Source organism: Pteropus vampyrus, unplaced genomic scaffold (assembly GCF_000151845.1).
Source record: "Pteropus vampyrus isolate Shadow unplaced genomic scaffold, Pvam_2.0 Scaffold667, whole genome shotgun sequence".
Lineage (NCBI taxonomy): Eukaryota > Metazoa > Chordata > Mammalia > Chiroptera > Pteropodidae > Pteropus > Pteropus vampyrus.
This window is the reverse complement of record NW_011889448.1, coordinates 1,039,058-1,060,236: the sequence shown is the minus strand read 5'-3', so window position 1 is coordinate 1,060,236 and position 21,179 is coordinate 1,039,058. Positions and strand designations below refer to the sequence as shown.

Below are 21,179 nucleotides of genomic sequence, written 5' to 3'. Positions count from 1 at the left end.
TAAAAAGACTGAGAATACCACGTTGGCAAGGATAAAAAGTAACTGGAACTCTCACACCCTTGGTTAGAGGGTAAATTGGTAACACTACATTGGAAAACTCTTCTACAGTAACAAGAAAAGCTAAAAAAACAAATACCCTAGGATCTGGCAATTCCACTGCTTGGCTATATACGCTACAGATATATCTACACATGTGCACCAAATAACATGGACAAGAATGTTCTTTGCAGCTTTGTATATAATGACCTAAACCTGGGAACAACATAAATGCCCATCGCCAGTGAAAGAATAAACACATATAATATATTCATATAATGTGATATATACATACACTGAAATATAGCTGCAAAAAAATAAACTACTGATACATGCAAAAGTGTGGGTGAATCTCACAAAGAAAATATTATGTGAAAGAACATCACAGAAAAGAGAACAAACTATATGGTTCTATTTATATTAAGTTCAAAACAGCCACAACTATTCCATAATGACAGCATAGTGACCTTATGGAGAGTATTAAGTAGGAGAGGGTACAATGGATCTTTCTTGAGAGCTGACTCTGTTCTTTATCTAGATCGGGTACTGGTATCATAGGTGTATACATATGTAAAAATTCATTGAGCTTTATACTTGAAATTTGTTTACTTACTAAAATACTTTTAAAATAAAAATAAGATTATATATCTAGTACTGTAGAAAGGCCCTCTTGAAGTGACAGTTCTGGACTGGTTGATTTCTAAGCACCCAGCCTTGGTCCCAGAGTGACCTTATTTCTGGAGGTTCTACATAGGCAATATAATTTAAATGCTGTGCTTAGGAGCAAGTGACACTGAAATGTAGACTTAGTATCATTTCTTTTTATTATAAAATGGCATTCAGTCATATAATGCATCATTTTCTTTTAGACACAGATATTATCAACTTAAAAACAATTTACAACTTGCATATATCTATGTGGCCAGCACAACTTACACAACTTGTAAGCTACTGTTTAAGTAACTAGTAGGTGTATCTGTTCTTGGAGGACTGTGGTATAAGTCTAAGAGAAGAGTTTAATAAAATAGTCATCTTTTTTTAAGATTTGTAAAAATAAGTGTCTCATAAATATCTTATTTCATAACTTTTCCATGTCTTATTTTTAGACACAATATATCATTGTTTCAAAAAATGATAAATAATATGCAGACCTGGAAGAAAAGTACAGCCTCCATTTCTAAACCATACTCAAAACGACACTACTTTCTACCTGGGCTGAACTCTCCTACAAAGGCACACAGGCAGGAAAGTACTATAGACCCTGAGGAAATTCAAGCCATTAAAACATCTGCTGAGGCACTAAGTTTTGCTTTTGCTAGTTTGGCATAGTCCTCTGTGAGCAGTTGTCCTAGATACAAAAATCACACAAGGGACTAATTCCCCAGGGATGAAGCAGAAGTGACAGGTTTTGTTTGTCTTTGGAAACCTCAGAATACTTTTTCAACACTGGCTTCCTGATCTTTGAAATGGAGCAAATCTTCATAGTCTGGAGATGATTTTTGTACCAGAGGACATGCTTGAATATAATTTTTTTTGGGGGGGGGAGTGTCTGTTTCTTAAATGGTAACCTTGACATATTAAATGTGTCACCTCTCTCAATTAAACTATCCTTTCACAAGCCAGGTGTCATTCTTAGTATTGTAATGGCTGAAACAAAGTAGAATATAGAAGATTTTTCACGTCAGTGGAAGTGGTAGAGCCAGAAAATGAATTGGATTTCTTTTAGATGAATCTTTTATGGATCAGCAGATTTATTCAGTTACTCAAAAAGCAGTTAATATTCCATTAGCAACAAACTATTATCTGTGTCAGCAATAGGACGTTCTTCAATCATTTTAGTGCAAGAAGTGACTTAAGAAAAAATGCAATTATTGAATATCTAAGAAGCAAATAAATACTGAGGCAAAACTAGGTCATTTTTCTTATAGAATTATGAACATTATCTTTGACTCTTCTTCATTTAATCAAAACATTTGGCTGTTACAGTTTTGCAAGTCTGTGATCAGGAAAGATGAAATGATTTCTTAAAAAGAACAATAAAGCTAATATTTTTACAAAGTTCATAACAATAATTTCAGTAACAAACGCTTGGAGCTATTGTACGAAGATGATGGGAGATGTTCTTTGGGATTTCCCAAGCCCATATTGTGGGAAAGGGGCATTACCAGACATGAAAAGAAGCCTGGCCTCAAATGCCAGGGAATCTTGGAGAGGCCAGAGTTCACAGGATTATTAATGTGGTGCACCCTTCAACTTGTCTATATTGGGGCTTAACCTCGGCCCCTACATTTTAGACTTTCTCTTGGTATTGACAAAATGGAAGCAGATAGTAGAAAAATTCCATGCTGTTAGTCATGCTGGAGTCAGCTTTCCACAGAATAGAGGGGTTCATAGCACTGAGCACCTTTTGACTTTTGAAATAAATGGATGACAAGGATGCTGAAGGAAACTGAAAGCATCCATGTTATATTTTTTCTCTGAGTTAATTAAATAAATCTGAAACTAGACATTTTTCTCTTAGAGTAAATGTATTTATTCCTTTTCCTCCCAAAAAGTACAACTAAAACACATACACACACACAGAGATGGAGAGAAGGCAGCAGACTGGCTAAGGACAACCTTGGAACTCAAGAAAGAACCAGGAAAAGGTCAACCTAGCAGACAAAAAACAGATAAAAACTTCTCTACTCCAGCCAAACACCATAGAAAAAACAGTGGTCTTACACTTGTTAAAGCCAAATGGAGGCCTAGACCTTTATATTCACACTTGCAATGCTGTAATGAAGTACCACAACACCCCTCCCCTCCAGGGTAGTATCAGAGAAGGTTGAGTAGGGGGCAGGGCTTCCATATTCATTCCTGCTATGTAGTAATAAGGCTGTGCTCCCCACTGTCAGGGGACACACATGGAAGGCCTGGACATCTACTCACACCCTGCAATAACAAGATGTTCCTGCCCTTCCCAGATAGGGTGGTAGAAAGGACTTTCACCACCTCTCAATCACGAGGACGACACCCTCATAGTGTTGCTGGAGGCCATAGGAAGAAAAGGAACCAGGCACTCCTAGCTCTCTTCCCATAGAGGTGTCAGTTGAAGCCCAGTGGGGAGCAGGAAGTCCCACTCCACCCAGAAGTATTAAGCAGTCCCCCAGCACTACGATTCCAATGGAGGCTGAGTGGGAAACTTGGACTTCTCTCCTCACTTGGCAGTAACAAGGTGGTGTCTTGTCTTCTGTTGGTGTGCTATCACATGAAACCAACTAAAATAGAAGGTTTAAATAAGAATCAGGTTCTCATAAGACCCAAAATGTAGAAGTTTCAAATAAAAAACCTTCTTCATATCCATAATCAGAAAGATCTTAATTTGAATGAAAAAAGGCAATAAATCTCAACACCAAGGTGGCAGAGATGTTAGAATGACCTGACAAAAGATTTTAAAGCAGCCATCTTCAACAAACGATAAAAGCTTCAACAAGCAATTATAAACATGGTCGAAACAACAGAGAGTATCATCAAAGACACAGACACAGGAGAGAAATGGATGATATAAGGAAGACCCAAATAGCAATTTTAGAACTGAAAAGCCCAATAACTGAAATGAAAAAAAAAATCCATTGGATAGCACATAATACTCCAAATATATAAGATAAAAGAAATGGTGAATCCTTCCATCTTATATGCTAATTTTTCATTAGTTTTAAAGATTCATAAATATCATCATCACAAGAAATTGAGAAACACCAGTAATTAACAGTATTGTCATTGAAATCACATTTTTCAGTTTTATTATAAACGTACTCCTGTACTTTAAAAGTGAACCAATCCCAACATTTGTACCCAGTCCATTTTAAAACACACACATAACTCAGAAATTAGGTATAACATATTCAGAGAATAAATTTAGCATTTAAAATATAAAACATATAAGGTCTATTATAGTTGAAATATTATTCCTCACAAATATTCCAGAAGATGCAATTACAATCACAAAATTATATTCAATTCTACTCAAGATCAAGAAATATTTTGAAAAAAACTTTTATTTATTCTTCAACATCAAAGGAGCACACTTGATGGTAGAGGACACTCCTGTCTTTACGAGGTTAATATTTTCACAGACAAAATTGCGCTGAGGAACCGGCTTGCTGTTCAACATTTTGTTAGTAGTGTCAATTTTGGCTTCTACATCCTTGGGTGACTTGGTTACTTGAGGTAATCCATTGACAGCATACAAACTGTACATTTCCTCTGTCTGAAAACAATGAGAAAGAGAAATTTTATACAAAATATGCAGGGACAGAGAAAAATGTAGTAAAAGTTCACCAAAGTAACACCCTTTCTCTTTTCCATGTAAGGTATAGGAAAGGTACAAAACTGAAATGGCACTGATAATAACAAATAATTAACATGGAAACTACATTTAGGAAAGCATTTGGTTTTATGCATTGGAAACAATACCTTGCAAGATGAACCTATACATGATAATATGAGTGTGGCTATAGAACTGACTGGTAAAGTATGTCAAGTTTCTGTTAGATTATGAAAGTACATAATATAAAGTTTGAAATTACTGAGCATAGTGTAAAATTATTATGACAATCATAATCTAAATCTAAGTCAGTACAACTTATGCAGCAACTTATTTTAAAATCCTTAATTTCTTTTGCATGTATGCACAGAATGAAAATATTAGTCAGTCTAGCATTTTCTGCATGTCCATACTTAAATCCCATTGCTCTTGCAGAATTTCCTTATGCTGCCTATGTTCATCTAGGACTTCTTCCTCACAGTAAGATTTTGTACCATGTAAATTCAGAAAACTTAGTCAGGATAAGTCCAGGTCAAGTGAATATTGCAGTAACATCAGGATTTAATATCTATCAAAGAATGTTAAGTGCAGGCATTTCTTGCACATCTGAAATGGTGCTATTTTTATCATAATTGGCCCTTCTATCTAGTGTTCATAGTAATTATATATTTAGAATCAATGAGTCAAAAGCAGAACAAACCAAGAACCATACTACAACTGGGTTAAATAACAATTTACTTCATATAAGGATGTTCAATTAAAAAAAAAAGCTACATTTTGGTAATTATGTATATGTTATTGTATATTTTTACATTACAAGTGACCCGCTTCATGAATCAAATGGATGAGATACTTGAAGAGACCCACATTAATGCCTTACACTTAGTGGGTACACCTGAGTGAGCTATATGAAAGGATGTACACTCCCATCTGAAACCTAGTGGATATAAACGGGAACTACACTTAGAGATTTGTACCTTCACCCAACACATCTCCAAGACCCTTTGAAAATAATTACTTATACAGACACTTTTTTAAAAGTCCTGAATGTTACTGTACGCATTTAAGATACAAATATTTTGTAATAAGTGATGCTTACTGTGTATATATATTTACATATAGTACATATAACATATATAATCCAAATATAAAATATATTTGTTCATGTCCTTTATTCCAACAATCAGTATGATAATAATGATATGTTTATTTTATGAAGATTAAATATTATAGTTCTTATATGTATAGTTAACTTTTTCAATCTAATTGTGAATAAAAACAATTATTCGTTTTTTCAAAACACTGTAAAGATGTAATTCGATATTTTCTCGATTGAAGTTAAAATAATATAAGAATAAATCAATACCTCTGTGTTACTAATTCCCCACAGAATCAGTGTTAATTGTTACAAAAAGAATGCCAAATTGATAACTATACTCCTCAATTACTTCTTAAATGAAAATTTAAAAGACAACTAGTTTTTAAACAGATGCAATTTCCATATTTAGGTAATATCTCTCTAGTCTGAAAAGGAATCAGTCAAAGCCAATGACCTCATGGAATAAATGCCCAAAATTACATTTTAAAGGGCATATTCTTATGAATGGAAGCAACTGACTATCCATTAGCAGATGTGGTCTGTGCCCACGCACACCCCTCAGCTGTTTTCATTTCATTGCCTGTCCCAAGTTCTAATCACCATTATCTGTACTTCGTTGACTGTTTTACAGAAACTCCAGAAGCCTTCTCTGCTGCCGGGGGATTAATAATCCCTGGGAGCACTCCTCAATCAATGATTGAACGGCGGCATTTGGTACATAAATATCCCAACTCCCTGGCTCCTTCTGGTATAAATATTCTAAGGTGTGAGTTCTACACTAGTTCCCAGAAAGCTCCCATGGGATTAAATTTCAGTTGCCTATTGTGGTAGTTGCCTTGATAAAGCACCCTTTATTGGTTTTCATTCCTTTTTGTTTTGTATCCCGGCTTCCCTACATCTGTTACTTGACATCAGACAACAGATATGCTACTTTGGCTTGAATTCTTATTTTAGGGATTTGCTTATGAGGAAAAAAAAATATATATATATATGTATATATATATAATTTCCCACAGTTTCATGACAATGATAGATTCCTTTAAAAACAATGTATTTACATACATATTATTTCTTTCTGGTTATGTTTCTAGCTATAAAGGTCCAGCTATATATATTACTTTTGTGTAAGCATTATATGTTTTACCTTGGATAATTATGATAGTTCTCACATTTTTATATAAGCTAATATTTATCATGTCCACTATTGAAAGTTGAGTGGGCCAGGTACTCTCTTTGAGTAGCACTGCTTTTTGTAACAGTCTGATCAAATTAAGTCTCCCAAAGCTAGTGCTATATGCCTTGTTTAATAGTGAGAAAAAGGCAGTTTTTAATCATTTTAAATATGGTTTAATTGAAAGGGAACTTATGAAGGTTGCTAACATGGTTGTTGAAGTTTGTGTAGACTAATAACTAAACTATTCTTAAAATCCCTCATTTTTATTTCAAAGTAAAGCACAATGAAAATTGTATGTTTCATATATCTTACAAGTATTAATTGACTTAAATGTTTAAAATTGATAGTTTAAAAAAACGATAATAATGTAAACAATAATTTTTATTTAGACAATGAATTAACTTTTTAAATTCTTCACATTTATCATGATGTTGTCATTAAGGGCAGGGTTTTTGAGTCAGAGAGACAATGTTTGAGCCATGATTTCAAAATCATTGATTTGATATATGTGATAACTCTTATGAATCTCAAGGGCTTTATACTAAACACAAATAGCTAATTTCTAAAGATTACACAGAGTATGATTTCATTTATATAATATTCTAGAAATTACAAAATCATAAAGATGAAGAAAAGATTTATGGCTGCCAGGGGTAGGGAGGGAGTTATGGTGTTGGACATGACTATAAAAGGGTTAGCATGACATAGTTCCTCTGCTGTGATGGAACAGTTCTGTTTCTCAGTCGTGACATCTATACATGGGTTCAAATTGCCTAGAACCACACACACACCTACACAAATGCATGTGAAAATGTTGAAAATGGAAGGTTTCTAGCCTAGTTAACAGTATTTTATCAAAATCAATTTCCTTGTTTTGATATTTTACTACAGCTATGTCAGATGTCAGCATTGGGAAAAACAGAGAGAAGGATTTTATGTACTATTTTTGCAATTTCTTATACGTCTATACATATATTTTTAAGTTAAAGAAATATGAGATTTATGAGTTAGTAATTTGAACTAAATGGATATTTTATATGTACAGATATTAAGGAATTATCAATTTTTAAGTGTGATAATGGTATCATGGCCATAATTTTTGTCTTTTAGAGATGAACAGAAAATATTTGCAGATAATAGGATGTCTAAGATTTTCTTCAAAATAATATGGAAGGTGAAGAGAGTGGAAATATACTTGAAGCAGGATTGGCTTCATGAGTTGATTAGTCTTCATATTGGATGACAGAGCATGGAAATTATTCTATTTCTACACATATTTAGCATTTTCCATAATAAAATCAACAAAATGATGATTTATTAAACACATTTCAATTTCCCCCACATAGGCTTTATCAAACTGTACTACTTCAGACTAAATGAAAATGTTAATTTCTCAGCTGATGCCATATACCAAACTATTCTCTCATAAAATTCCGTCAATTTTGCTGCCAGTGATTGAATTGTCAAATCAACATAGGGAAACCAGGCACAGATTTAGTTGGCAAACTCTCCTAAGTAGTTAATTTCAGAAATGTCCATGGGACACTATTTTAATTTGTAAGTCTATTTTTAAAAATGTCATTTAATCCCCTTAGATTAAAAGCAGACCTTCATTTCTTAAAAAGTAGGTACACCAATACAATCATTTAAAATCAAGTATCAATGCAGCAAAGGGCTATGTGCAACAAGACTCCAGAGGCCTTATATTTTTATGGCCTGTATTATAAAAACTCTTAGAAAGATAAAAAAAAAATATAAATAATTGTCTTAAGAAATACTCAACATTATTCTTTTCTCTTTTCAATTAAGTAGTAACATATTTTTCTGCACGTGGCACTGCCTAATTAGTTATCTTATTTAAAAGTCTAGTGATCACTTTGGCATCAGTAATTATGCCATGAAACATGACTACATGTCCTTTGTGCCTGTGCTACTGAAATAGACAGTGGCATATTTTCCATAAATAATTTGAAAGTTGTCTTTATCCTAAGTGTTCTTAGTAAAATATAGGTGTGAAATTTTATGGAGAAATTTTGTTTACTGAGTCAGTTTTAAAAATTGTGTTTACCTTAACTTTTAATGAAATGATCACATTAACAGACTTTTATATTAATATATATGAACCCATTTTACATTGTTTTTTAAATGCAAAATAAATTTTATCTATTTAATTTCTTCATTTTTGACTTTAATATTTTGATAATACCTTATACCTTAATTAAAAGTTCCAAAAATCTCTATCTCAAGTCACCTAAAGTCCTTAAATAGGTTATTACAGAAAACATTATATTAATATACAAATCATTTTGTAGTCATTATTTGTCTTTTAAACATTCCTTAATATGGAAGGGAAATCATTTCTTACTGTCCACTGGTAATGACAACTTTTTTGTTATAGTCTATATAGAAAAGTTCTTTACTGGACAAAAGGAAACTAAAATAAGAGCAGTTGAAATATGTTGACTTTTGCAAGATAATGTTGCTATTCTTTATCTGTGATCATTGGGTGAAACCTTTTCTCCCCAGATGCCTTTACTGACATCAAACATCTTTTACTATAGCCTTTACAGAACTCACCTCTATTACTAATCTTGCTTTGTATTTCTTACCATACATTCGAGGTTTAAAACCCACGATAATGACAGTTCCATCACTGTCAAAAGAAGCAAGTTCTCCAGACTGAGGTTTTACAAAAAACTCGGGATCACTGTCGGATAGGAAGTATGCAGTGAATGGCTCAGCATATCTGAAACAAAAATATAAATATCATCTTTAACTTTTATCATTACTCCATTCTTTTTGTGAGAACTTAATGGATAGAGTTTGTATCCTGCTGTATTAGACTAGAGTTAAACACTAATGCTATGTGCAGCTGTGAGTCTGATACTTGTTACTTTATGCTTACAGAATAATAGCAAGGAGGCATTTTAAAAATTACTGAAGAGTGTCATTCTCCCCAGGTGATAAAATGGTATCTTAAAAATTTTTTCAATCACATCTTATAGTATACAAAGAACAAAATGCTTTCCCTATAAAAACTGGAATAACTCAATGTCTTAAAAACTCAATCATTTGTAAATAAATTCATATCTAAAATGCCTGACCACAAAAGCTATTATAAAGCCTTTGTTTTTACTACTATTCCAATGTGACATTTGCTCACTCTCCTTTAGTTTTCCACTTGTGAGGTGAGATGAAAATACTTTACAGGTTCATTAAAGATTCTTGGGCCTGAAGATAGGTTGCTATGATCTGAAGTGAACTGAGTGACATTTAAGATTCAAGTGATAATCTTAATGTCAAGGTTGACTATATTTGAGATGAAAGCTGTGAAAGAATTTGAGGAACTTCTTGGTGTAAAAAAGCAGGAGAGAGGTACAGTGCATGGAAGGTTGTAAGTGAGGAATTTAAAATCCAAACTGACAGGGGAGATGCAGGTAGAAGGTAAAGAACAGTTTCCTAGAGCAGATCCATCAGTGAAACATAAAAGAAGAGACAGGAGGTTCAGGTTGGTACTAATCCATTCACCAAATGTGTATTAAGTGACTTGACAGAGGGTTTGAAAAAGTGGACTATGGATATGGATGGCCTGGAATGGAATTCTAGCTCTATCTGGGTACATGATTTCAGGCAAATTACTTAGCCTTTTTGTACCTCAGTTTTCATATCTGTTAAATGAATTAAATTCCTATAAAGCTATTAAATCAGTGCCTGTCATGTGAAAAGTGCTCTATAAGGATTAATCAATATTAATTTAGTCATCATTATGATTGTTGTTGCTTTGAAACATTTTATTACCAGTGCTAGGTAACAATGCCTGATCCAATTTTGGACAAAGTCCAGTACTGGAAATACAAAAGACATAGGATAAATTATAAAGAAATAAAACCTATGTATTGCCCAAGGGGTGGGTGTGTGTGTCCGTCTTAGCTGGGAAAATAAAGCACGTGCATTAAAAGAAAAACAATTATTAGTTTACATAGTGCTATAGGAATTTAAGGTTTTACTGGTCAAGTAAGATTTTATTGTGATGAGAGGAACAATGAGTAGAATCTAGAAAGTTGGAAAGGTGATAAGAAAGACATTTTAGAAGCAAAAAGAAAATGAAGACTAGTGAGAAGGAATAATGGATAAGACAAGCTCTGAGAATAGTGACTTTTCCCCCATGATACTGAAGAAGATCTGTTTTAGACAGCAGAGAGAGGAAATCTTGTAGGTCTGAGTGGGCTACGACCATGAACAGCATGTATAATTTAGATGCCACCTTGGGTAAGAAACAGAGAACTGCCAAATGCTTTTGACAAGAGAAGTTACATGTTAATAACATTGTTTGAAGGAGACTGGTTTTACTACAACGTATAAAATGGATTGGAATGAAAGGAACTACAAGCAGAGAATCTAATGACGTAAATGCAATAGCTCAAACAAGAATTGAAAACTATCTAAACTAGAATGGTATTAGTGAGATAAAATTAACAATATTGTGTATAATTGAAAAATATAATTTTGGGGGCTTATTTCCAACTTTTTTTTTGGCCACTATCGCATTGGAGAAAATTACTGGTTATTAGGAAACCAGTGGAAAACTTTTTGAATGCATTAAGTCAATTTACATCTAAACCAAAATAATTAATAACTTAAAATATCTTTGGAAGTTGTTGAATAAGACTATAACAGATTCAAGATGGCTAAGTGAAACCCAGAGCTCCAAATATAACTGTCCATCATTCATTTTGAACCAAGTACTTAAAATGCATTCAGGCATGCCTGGTACCTTTGTAAAGTTCATTTCTATGGTACATACAGAGGCCAGCATGAACCATCATGAAATACAGGGAGGCAAATCATTTGTTATTTAGAAATAAAGAAAATTAGTAAGTTAACTGCTGCCTTCCCATATTCCACTTCTCAGTCTTATACAGCCTAACTATGGAATGTGCTCACTATGACCCAGTAACACGAAACCCTTTATTCTCCATTCATCAAAGCTTAATTTTCTGTGATCAGTAAACAATCTCACTATCATTAAGAAGAGATCTGACCTACACAGGCCCTGTAGTAAAGAAAATTAAAGTAATTACCATCAGACCCTAGTCAGTACTTTAAATATAGACTCTTGGGGAGCATTTATAAGCAACTATAGTGTGTTTAAACCATTCTGTACAGGATTCACTTCTAGTTGACTGGATGAGGTTAACAAATTCTCTCCCCCAAAAGCAACTATAAAGCTGGACAAACTTAAAAATAACCATTTCAGCATTCTGAAAATTGACCAAATGTATCCAACAGACTGAGAGGTGCTTATTCATGAAAACTGCTAAACTTCAGATACAAATAGTGTAAGAAGTCAGAAGCAAAAGTATATATATTGGAATTTTGGTTTTCAGTTCTGCAAGTAACGAACTTGGAAGTCACCACTCCTTCTAACAAGTAAAAAGCTGAACAGATGGAAAAATAAAAAAATCTTTGATCTAAAAGAGAGGGAAAGAATAAGGGCAAACTGCCGATCTCAAGATTAGACAGAAAGGCAAATATAAAGAGTCATTGCTTACCAGAACAGAGACTCAGGAGTGGAAACTGCCACAGGAAACAGCACCAGGATCAGAAAACTTGAACTGTAATTGACTAATTGCTAGAGGCTCAGTATAGGCAAGTCTGAGAGTTAAAAACTCCAGGGGACCCAGTCATAGGGAGGCCCCCACAATATTGTCAGATTTACCTTCAGTAGCTTGAGCATATCCCCTCAGTCAACACAGACAAAAAAAAAAAATCCTCATGCTTCCTGCTGATGGGAGGAAAAGAAACCATTCTGAAATACTCTAGAGCACTCTGTTCTTCCTGACAGGGTCTGCACTCAGGGATAACTAGTTAACCAGAGCCTAACATGCTGAGGTATTTTCAGAGCCTAAGTGACCTGAGGATGAAATACCCAACTCCAGCCCAATCTAGCCATGCTGTCCCACTTAAGTGGGAAGAAAAACTGAGAAACACTTGTGAAGTTAGCAGTCCAGAGGCATAAGTTCACTAAAAGACTGATACCTAATCATAGGACTATAGAATTCTCTCTCTTCCACGCCTCACCACCATGTTACTAAAAGTCTTTGACAGCAGTTCCTTTTACCCAGTATAACGTGTCTGGCTATCAATAAAACATTTCGAGACACACCAAAAGGTAAAAATCATAATTTGAAGAGACAGAGCAAACATCAGAACCAGATGCGGCAAGGATGTTGGAATTATTAGAATGAGAATTTAAAACAACTATGATCAATGTGCTAAGGGCTCCAATGGATAAAGTAGACAGCATGCAAGAACAGATAGATGGGCAATGTAAGCAGAGAGATGGAAATCCTAAGAAACACAAAGAAATGCTTGAGACAAATAAAATCCACTATCAGAAATAAAGGCTGCCTTTAATGGGCTTACAAGTAGACTGGATATAGCTGAGGAAAGACTCTCCGAGCTAGAGGATATATCAATAGAATCCTTGAAAACTGAAAAGCAAAGAGAACAAAAACTGAAAAAAACAAAAAAACAAAAAAAACCAAAAACAAACAAAAAAACAGACTATCCAAGAACTGTGGGACAACTACAAATGATATAACATACATATAATGGCAATACTAGAAAAAAAGAAAAGAGAAAAGAACAGAAGAAATATTTGAAACAATAATAACTGAGAATTTCCCCATATTAATGACAGACACTAAATCATAGATGTAGGGAGCTGAGGGAACACAAAGCAAGATAAATGCCCCCCCCACCAATTCATCTAAGCATCTAATTTTCAAATTAGAGAAGACAGAGGGGAAAAAATACCTTACCTATAGAGGAACAAACATAAAAATTACATCTGACTTCTCAGATACCATGTAAGCAAGAGAGTAGAGTGAAGTATTTAAAGTTTTGAGAGAAAACAAAACAAAACAAAACTAAACTAAACTAAAAAACCTAAGCAACCCAGAATTCTGTACCCAGTGGAAACATCCTTCAAAAGTGAAGGAGAAATAAAAACTTCCTCAGACAAAAAAAAAAAAAAAAAAAAAAAAATTGAAAGAATTTGTAGCCAGTAGATCTGCCTTGCAAGAAATGTTAAAAGTTCTATAGAAAGAAGAAAAATAGTACAGGTCAGAAATTTGAAGAAAGGAAAATCATGGAAGAAAGAATAAGTAACGGTAAAAGAAAAACCTTATTTGTATTATTCTTAATTGATCTAACAGATAACAGTTTGTTCAAATAATAATAGCAATAATATATTTGATTATGTACCATTATATATATATAGATATAGATGTATGCTTATGTATACATACATATAAGTGGAATGAATGACAGCAATAAAACAAGGGTCAAGAGTTAAAAATTAGGATTGTTTTGTTATTATATTTACACTACCTGTGAAGTGTATAGTGTTATTTGAAAGTGGACTTGCATTACTTATAAATATATATTGCAAACTCTATGGCAACCACTAAAAAAAGTAAAAAAAGAAATATATGTAAAATAACACAAAATGGAATCCTATAAAATGTTCAATTAAAACTACGTAAGACAGAAAAGGAATGGAAGACAAAAATAAGTACAAAGGATAAGGGCAACAAATAAAAACAGTAATGAATATGGTAGATATTAACACAACTATATCAATATACCAATTAAAAGACAGACTATGAGAGTCGATCAAAAACATGACTGAACTAGACTTACTGGCGTGATCACTTTGTAAGTTATGTAAATGTCTAATCACTATGTTGTACACCTGAAACTAATATAATATTGCATGTCAAGTTTAATTAAAAAAAATTTAAAAAATCATTAAAAATACGCGACCCAACTATATGTTGTCTATAAGAAACCTACTTTAAATATAAAGACACATGTAAGTTAAAAGCAAGGGGATAGATCAAAATACACTATGCTAACACTAACCAAAAGAAAGCAAGAATGACTATATGAATTTCAGACAAAGTAGACTTCAAAGAAAGAAAAATTATCAGGGATAAAGAAGGGTATTACCTAATGATAAAGGGGTCAATTCTCCAAGAAGACATAATAATTCTTAACAAGAATGCACCTGATAACAGAACATCAAACTACAAGAAGTAAAAATTGATAGAACTGCAAAGAGAAAGATGAATTCACTATCATATTTGGAGACTTCAGCACCCCTCAGAAACAGAAGATCCAGTGGGCAGAAAATAAGTAAAGACACAGTTGAACTCAACAACACCATCAACCAACTGGATATAATTAACATCCATAGACTATTTCCTACAACAATAGCCAAATCTACTTTTTTCTCAAGCTCACATGGAACATTCAGCAAGACAGACAACATTCTGGGCCATAAACTATGCTTAAAAAAAAAAAAAAAAAAGAAATCATATAATGTCTGTTCTCAGACCACAAGAGAATTTCACTAGAAATCAGTTACAGAAAGATATTTTGAAAAATTCAAAATATGTGCAAATTAAATAACATACTTCTAAATAACATCTGAGTCAAAGAAGAAATCTCAAGAGAAATTAAAAAATATTTTGATCAAAATGAAAATGAAAACATGATTTATCAAAATTTGTGAGATGTAGAGAAAACTGTTCTAGAGGGAAATTTGTAGCACTAAATGTATATGTTAGATAAAAAGAAATATTTTAAATAAATAATCTGATTCCACCTTAAAAACTAGAAAAAGAGCAAATTAAACCAAAAATAAATAGAAAAAATAAATAATAATTAGAGAATAAATGAATGAAATCTAAAATAGGAAATCAATAGAGAAAATCAATGAAACCATATGCTAGTTCTTTGAAAAGATCAATAAAATTGATAAGCCTCTAGCTAAGCAAACTAATAAAAAAGAGAACACAGATGACGAATATCAGAAATGAAAGAGGGACATCAGCACAGATCCCATGGAAATCAAAAGGATAATAAAAGAATACTATGAACAACTCTATGCAAATAAATGTGATATCCTAGATGAAATGGACCAATTTCTTGAAAGGTACAATCTGCCAAAACTCACACAAGAAGAAATATGATCTAAGTAGGCCGGAAATTGAATCAATAATCAATGAGCTTCACAAAGAGAAAACAGCAGATCCATATGGGTTCACTGGGAAATTCTAGTACGGACTGTAATATACAAAAGTCAACGGCTTTCCTATATGTCAACAATGAACAAGTAGAATTTGGAATTTAAAACACAAGGCCATTTATATTAGCACCCCCCAAAAACATGAAGTACTTAGGTATAAATCTAACAATATGTACAAGATCTATATGAGGAAAACTACAAAACTCTGATAATAAAGTCACATAATAAATACATAAATGGAGATAGTCCATATTCATAGATAGACTCAATATCGTCAAGATGTCATCCTTTTCAATGTGACCTATAGATCCTATGCAATTCCAATCAAAATCCTAGTAAGTTATTTTATGGACAGCAACAAACTGATTCTAAATTTTATATGGAGATGCAGACTCAGAACAGCCAGCTCAATATTGAAGGAGAAGAACAAACTTGAAGGACTGATCTCCTGATTTTAAGATTTACTATAAAGTTATTACGGTAATTAAGACAGTGTGGTATTGGTGAAAGAATAAATAGATCATGGAATATAAGAGAGCCTAGAAATAGACTCAAGTAAATATAGTCAAGTGATCTTTGAGAAAGGAGCAAAGGCAATACAATGGAGCAAATATAGTCTCTTCAACAAATGGTGCTAGAAAAATTGGACATCCATACATAAAAAACACTAATCTAGACAAAGACCTTACACTTTTCTCACAAACTAACTCAAAATGGATAGTAAATCTAATAGAAAACACAAAATTATAAAACTAGAAGTTAACATAAGAGAAAACCAAGATGACCCTGGGTATAGTGATGCCTTATTAGATATAATAGCAAAGACACAATTCATGAAAGAAATAATCAATAAACTGAACTTCATTAAAATTAAAATATTCTACTCTGTGAAGGACAATATCAAGGGAATTAGAAGATACTGACAGACTTGGAGACAATGTTTACAAAAGACACATCTGATAATAGACACATCTATTATCCAAAAAAATACAAAGAACTCTTAAAACTCAACAAGGAGAAAGCAAACAGCTCATTTAAAAAAATGAGCCAAAGACCTTAAGAGACACCTCACCAGAGAAGATATACAGATAGCAAGCAAGCATTTGAAAAGATGCATTCTATCATACATCATCAGGAAAATATAAACTAAAACTACAATGAGATACCACTATACTTGTATTATAGTGGCCAAAATCCAGGACTGACACCATCAAATGCTTGTGAGGATGTGGAATAACAGAAACACACATTCATTGTTGTTGGGAGTGCAAAATGGTACAACCACTTTGCAAGACAATTTGTTGATTTCTTACAGAACTAAATATACTCATGCCATAGGATCTAGCAATCGTGCTTCTTGGCATTTACCCATAAGAGTTGAAAACTTTATATCCACACTAAAACCTGCACCCAGATGCTTATATCAGCTTTATTTGTAATTGCCAAATCTTGGAAGCAACCAAGATGTCCTTCAGTAGGTGAATGGATAAATAAAATGTGGTACACCTAGACAGTGCAATATTTTTCAGTGCTAAAAAGAAGTGAGATATCAAGACATGGATAAATTTCAAATGCATATTACTAAGTAAAAGAAACAAATCTAAAAGGTCTACATACTCTATGATTACAATTCTATGACATTCTGGAAAAAGCAAAACCATTGAGAAAATAGATCCGTGGTTGCCAGGGGTAGGAAAGAGAGATGAATAGGGAGAACACAGAGGAATTTTAGGGCAGTGAGAATATTCTGTATAATATAATCATAGATATATGTCATTACGCTTTTGTGCAAACCCATAAAATGTACAACAGTAAGAGTGAACCCTAAGGTAAGCTATGGACTTTGGGTAGTTATGATATGTGAATGTAGGTTTATTCTTGTTAAAAAAGTACTATTCTAGTGAGTGATCTTGATAATGGAGGAGCCTATCTATGCATATGTGGTACAGGGGGTGTAAGAAAAATCTCTGTACCTTCCTGTCAATTTTTTTGTAAACCTAAAATTGCTTTTAAAAAAAGGTTAAAACTGAATATTGGATGATTTTATTTATATGAAATATCTGTAAAAGACAACATTGCAGAGATAGAGAGCTTTCTTTGAGACTGGGGGTGAGAGTGGGGGTTGACTGCAAAGGAACTTGAGGGAAATTTTGGAGATGGGAAAGTCATAAACCTGAAATGTGGTTATGATAGAAAATTCTATGAATTTTCAAAAAAATTGTTGAAAGGTACACTTAAATGGGCAAGTTATGTGGTATGAACATTATACTTCAAAAAAGCTGTAAAAATATATTTCACATGTGAGATAGGTAAAAGTACTGTGGTCATGCTTCCTATGTTATCACAAGTATAACAAAGCTATAGTTGAGCAGAATAATAATACAGAAAATAGAATCAATATAAATTACCTAATCTTTTCTACTTAGTTGAATCACTTGATAACTCCAAACCATTAGAATTTACTTAAAAACATTCCATCTATTTAATAAGAATACATGAAAACATCCTTTGAAAAACAAAGAGAAATATTGTCCTAAATTTCAATACGTAATTATTTACTTTTGCTTCTTGTTTTGTGGTCTTCGCCTCACCTATTTTCAAGTTTTTAAATATGAATCATGAAATATATAAAGCTTTGATTCATAGAAGCAATACTGTTCTGGCTTAACCAGCAAAAGATGAGATGATAGAATTTTCCATTTTAAATTTTGTTTCCCAGTGTAGCATAAATTACAATCGCAAAACCAGTTACATATTCTTGCTTAATATGTATTACCTTTTCCTACTGGTCAGCGTGAAGTCAACAACAGATTCCTTATATAAACCAGCCCCTTCAATATTAATGACATCATCTACATCAGGTTCAGTAGCAATCAGTATTATGGGAAACTGCCAGATCCCATCTGTTATACACTCTATTTTCAGTGTAATTTCAGACCTTGAAAAGAAAAAGAGATTATAAAGAATACTACAGGAAAACAGGCAAAGAGAATACAATATAGCCAGATCAATCTTTAAGGTGAAAATGTAAGCAAACCTTGTGGTTTCATTAAAAGCACTGGGACTTTTAATTCTTAAAAAAATGTAAATGACTGTTAATTACACTTTAAGATTAATTTTTAGGTCACAGGTTATATTATCATTCTCCTTTTAGGTGTTTTGTAGCACATTTTATCTATGTTCTAGTTATTTACTAAGAACCAGTAAAATATGCAGAATTGACTGCAAATTTTCTATAACAAGCATTGAATATCAAAATATTTAAGAATCTAAGGGGAGGTTGACAAATGGACCTAAGTGTTATGCTAACAGATATTCCATACAGGGATTTTCTCTTCAGAAGGAAACATTATGAAAAGTTTTTTCAACACCTGATTTGCATAGACAAATTATATTTTCTGTGAACACTTAAAGCCCCATAAAATTGAGTTAAATTGAAGCTTTTAAAAAATTAAATTGTAATCAATAAAGACCACAAGCACCTTACACAATAACATGAGTGGCAGTTGAATTAATGAAGAGAGTAGAGATAGCCTTTCTAAGCCTTTGGATCTGAAGAAGAGTGGAAACATAGAGCAGTAGTTAAAATTGAGGAATGGTTATCCATTTGTTTGCTTAGGGTGGAAATGACTCAAACAGGTAATGATGTGGTTGCAATATCATGTCAGATTGGACAAAGAAATCACAATCTTCTTATGTAAAACTGTCTGAAAGAACAGTCTGGGAACTCTTATCCTCTTTAGATAGGACTGTAAACTTATTCAACCATTTAGGGAACAACTGGACAATACCTTACCAAATTCGAAAGTTGCACACACTAAACCAACAATTTTGCTATAGGTAATTTCTCCCAGAGGCATGTCTCGAAGATTCAAGAAATGATATTATAAGGATGTTCACTGCTGCATTATTTATACTATCAAAAAACTGGTGCCAAATTAAAAAAAAAAATTCCTTCAATAGAATGCTGGTAACAACAATAAAGTGTATTGCATTGAAACAGTGGAATACTAACTTAGCCTATGATGACTGATATATATTATTGAACATATATGCAAAATGTAAACCCTAAACCTATACCTCTCTCACACTTTCCTATCTTAGTAAATAAAACTATATTCCTCTCAGCACTACTTCAAGAGCACTATTTCAATAACTGATCTCTCAGCTTCTACTCTTGCCATCTTCCAAGGAGGAGAGGACTTCTATACTTTCAAGCTATTGTTTTATTTTGGTTTTTCTTATTTAACTCTGTATCTACTTTTGAACCACACCAAATTCATTTGGAGCAAGGAATAGCAGTCTTAAATGTATATGCACATAGAATTGTTAAGCAACATCAGATCATCACCCAGCACTTAGAGAATTTTATAAATCATGTGCACAAGTTGCCCTAAATCAGTCCCCCAAAATTTATCCTTCAGTCATTTCCAATTGTTTCTAGCAAAAAAGACAAATTCACAGCCTCAAGACCCTATGTGATCAGATCCTGGCTAAACTCTCTAACCTTACTTTCTCCTTTGCTCACTGCATTAAAGAAACGCTGGCCTCCTTACTATTCAGTGTTCACGCCCAACGTTCTCCTGTCCCATGGCCTATGTCTCAAATACTCTTTCAAGCTCTTCTTATCCATAAGGTCCTTGTTCAGACATCAAGTCTTCATGGAATCTTAACTGTCTGCTTATCTGATATACATCTATTTCTCCTTATTTATTTCCCTCTCGGGACAATCTGAAATGTTACTATTTACTTATACATTTAATTCTCTCTTACTTATTATTCTCACTAAGCTACATAATCAAAAAGTGCAGGAATCTCGTCTCTTTTGTAGATGCTAAATGATTTTTGAATATATGAATGAACATGTTCAAATGAACAATGTTGACTAACTTCATTCTGCAGGCCAATCTTTGGAGTTAGTGGAAGCCACTGAGTCACACCTTTTGTTCCATAGTGAGGAAGAGCACTCAATTTCAGGGATGACCATACGAACCATTTTATGGTCAACACTATGGATTCCTAACAATGTACATATGTGATATTTCTTATTACCAGTTATCTCCTCCAAACTCTGTGAAATATAACTTTGGGGGGTCTCATTCCCTTCACCTCCTGAGCACCTAAAAAGTTTCAGGAGAAAGCTGAGCTAAGATAACTACTATTTTTAAAAGACAGCCTAAGACAAATGATATCTATCATTTCTCTATTTAAACCAAATGTTTAGACCTGTGTTAAATTAGAATCATCAGACTGATTCATGACAATATTAACTATTTTTCTCTTAAGCATTAGACCCTTGATTTTTATTATAAGAAAAAGTCAAGTTCTTTAGGAAAATTTTTTTTTCTTTGTAAAACTACCACTTAGAGCCTTGAACATTATTATGTACAGCACTATTCTGTAAAAGGATGGATACTAAAAATTACCTTGTATTTATTGTTGTGAAACAATATTATATTTTTCT

General features: G+C 33.0%; 1 protein-coding gene across 1 annotated transcript in view; it reads right to left on the bottom strand.

The window, feature by feature from the left end:
- Positions 1-3,792: 3,792 nt before the first annotated feature.
- CFAP47 (cilia and flagella associated protein 47) overlaps positions 3,793-21,179 on the bottom strand; it is a 366,407-nt gene continuing 349,020 nt past the window's right edge. The window contains 3 exon segments of the mRNA XM_011385160.2: positions 3,793-4,288; positions 9,196-9,364; positions 18,492-18,653. Coding sequence (XP_011383462.1) covers positions 4,076-4,288; positions 9,196-9,364; positions 18,492-18,653 — 544 coding nt within the window. The 3' untranslated portion in view covers positions 3,793-4,075.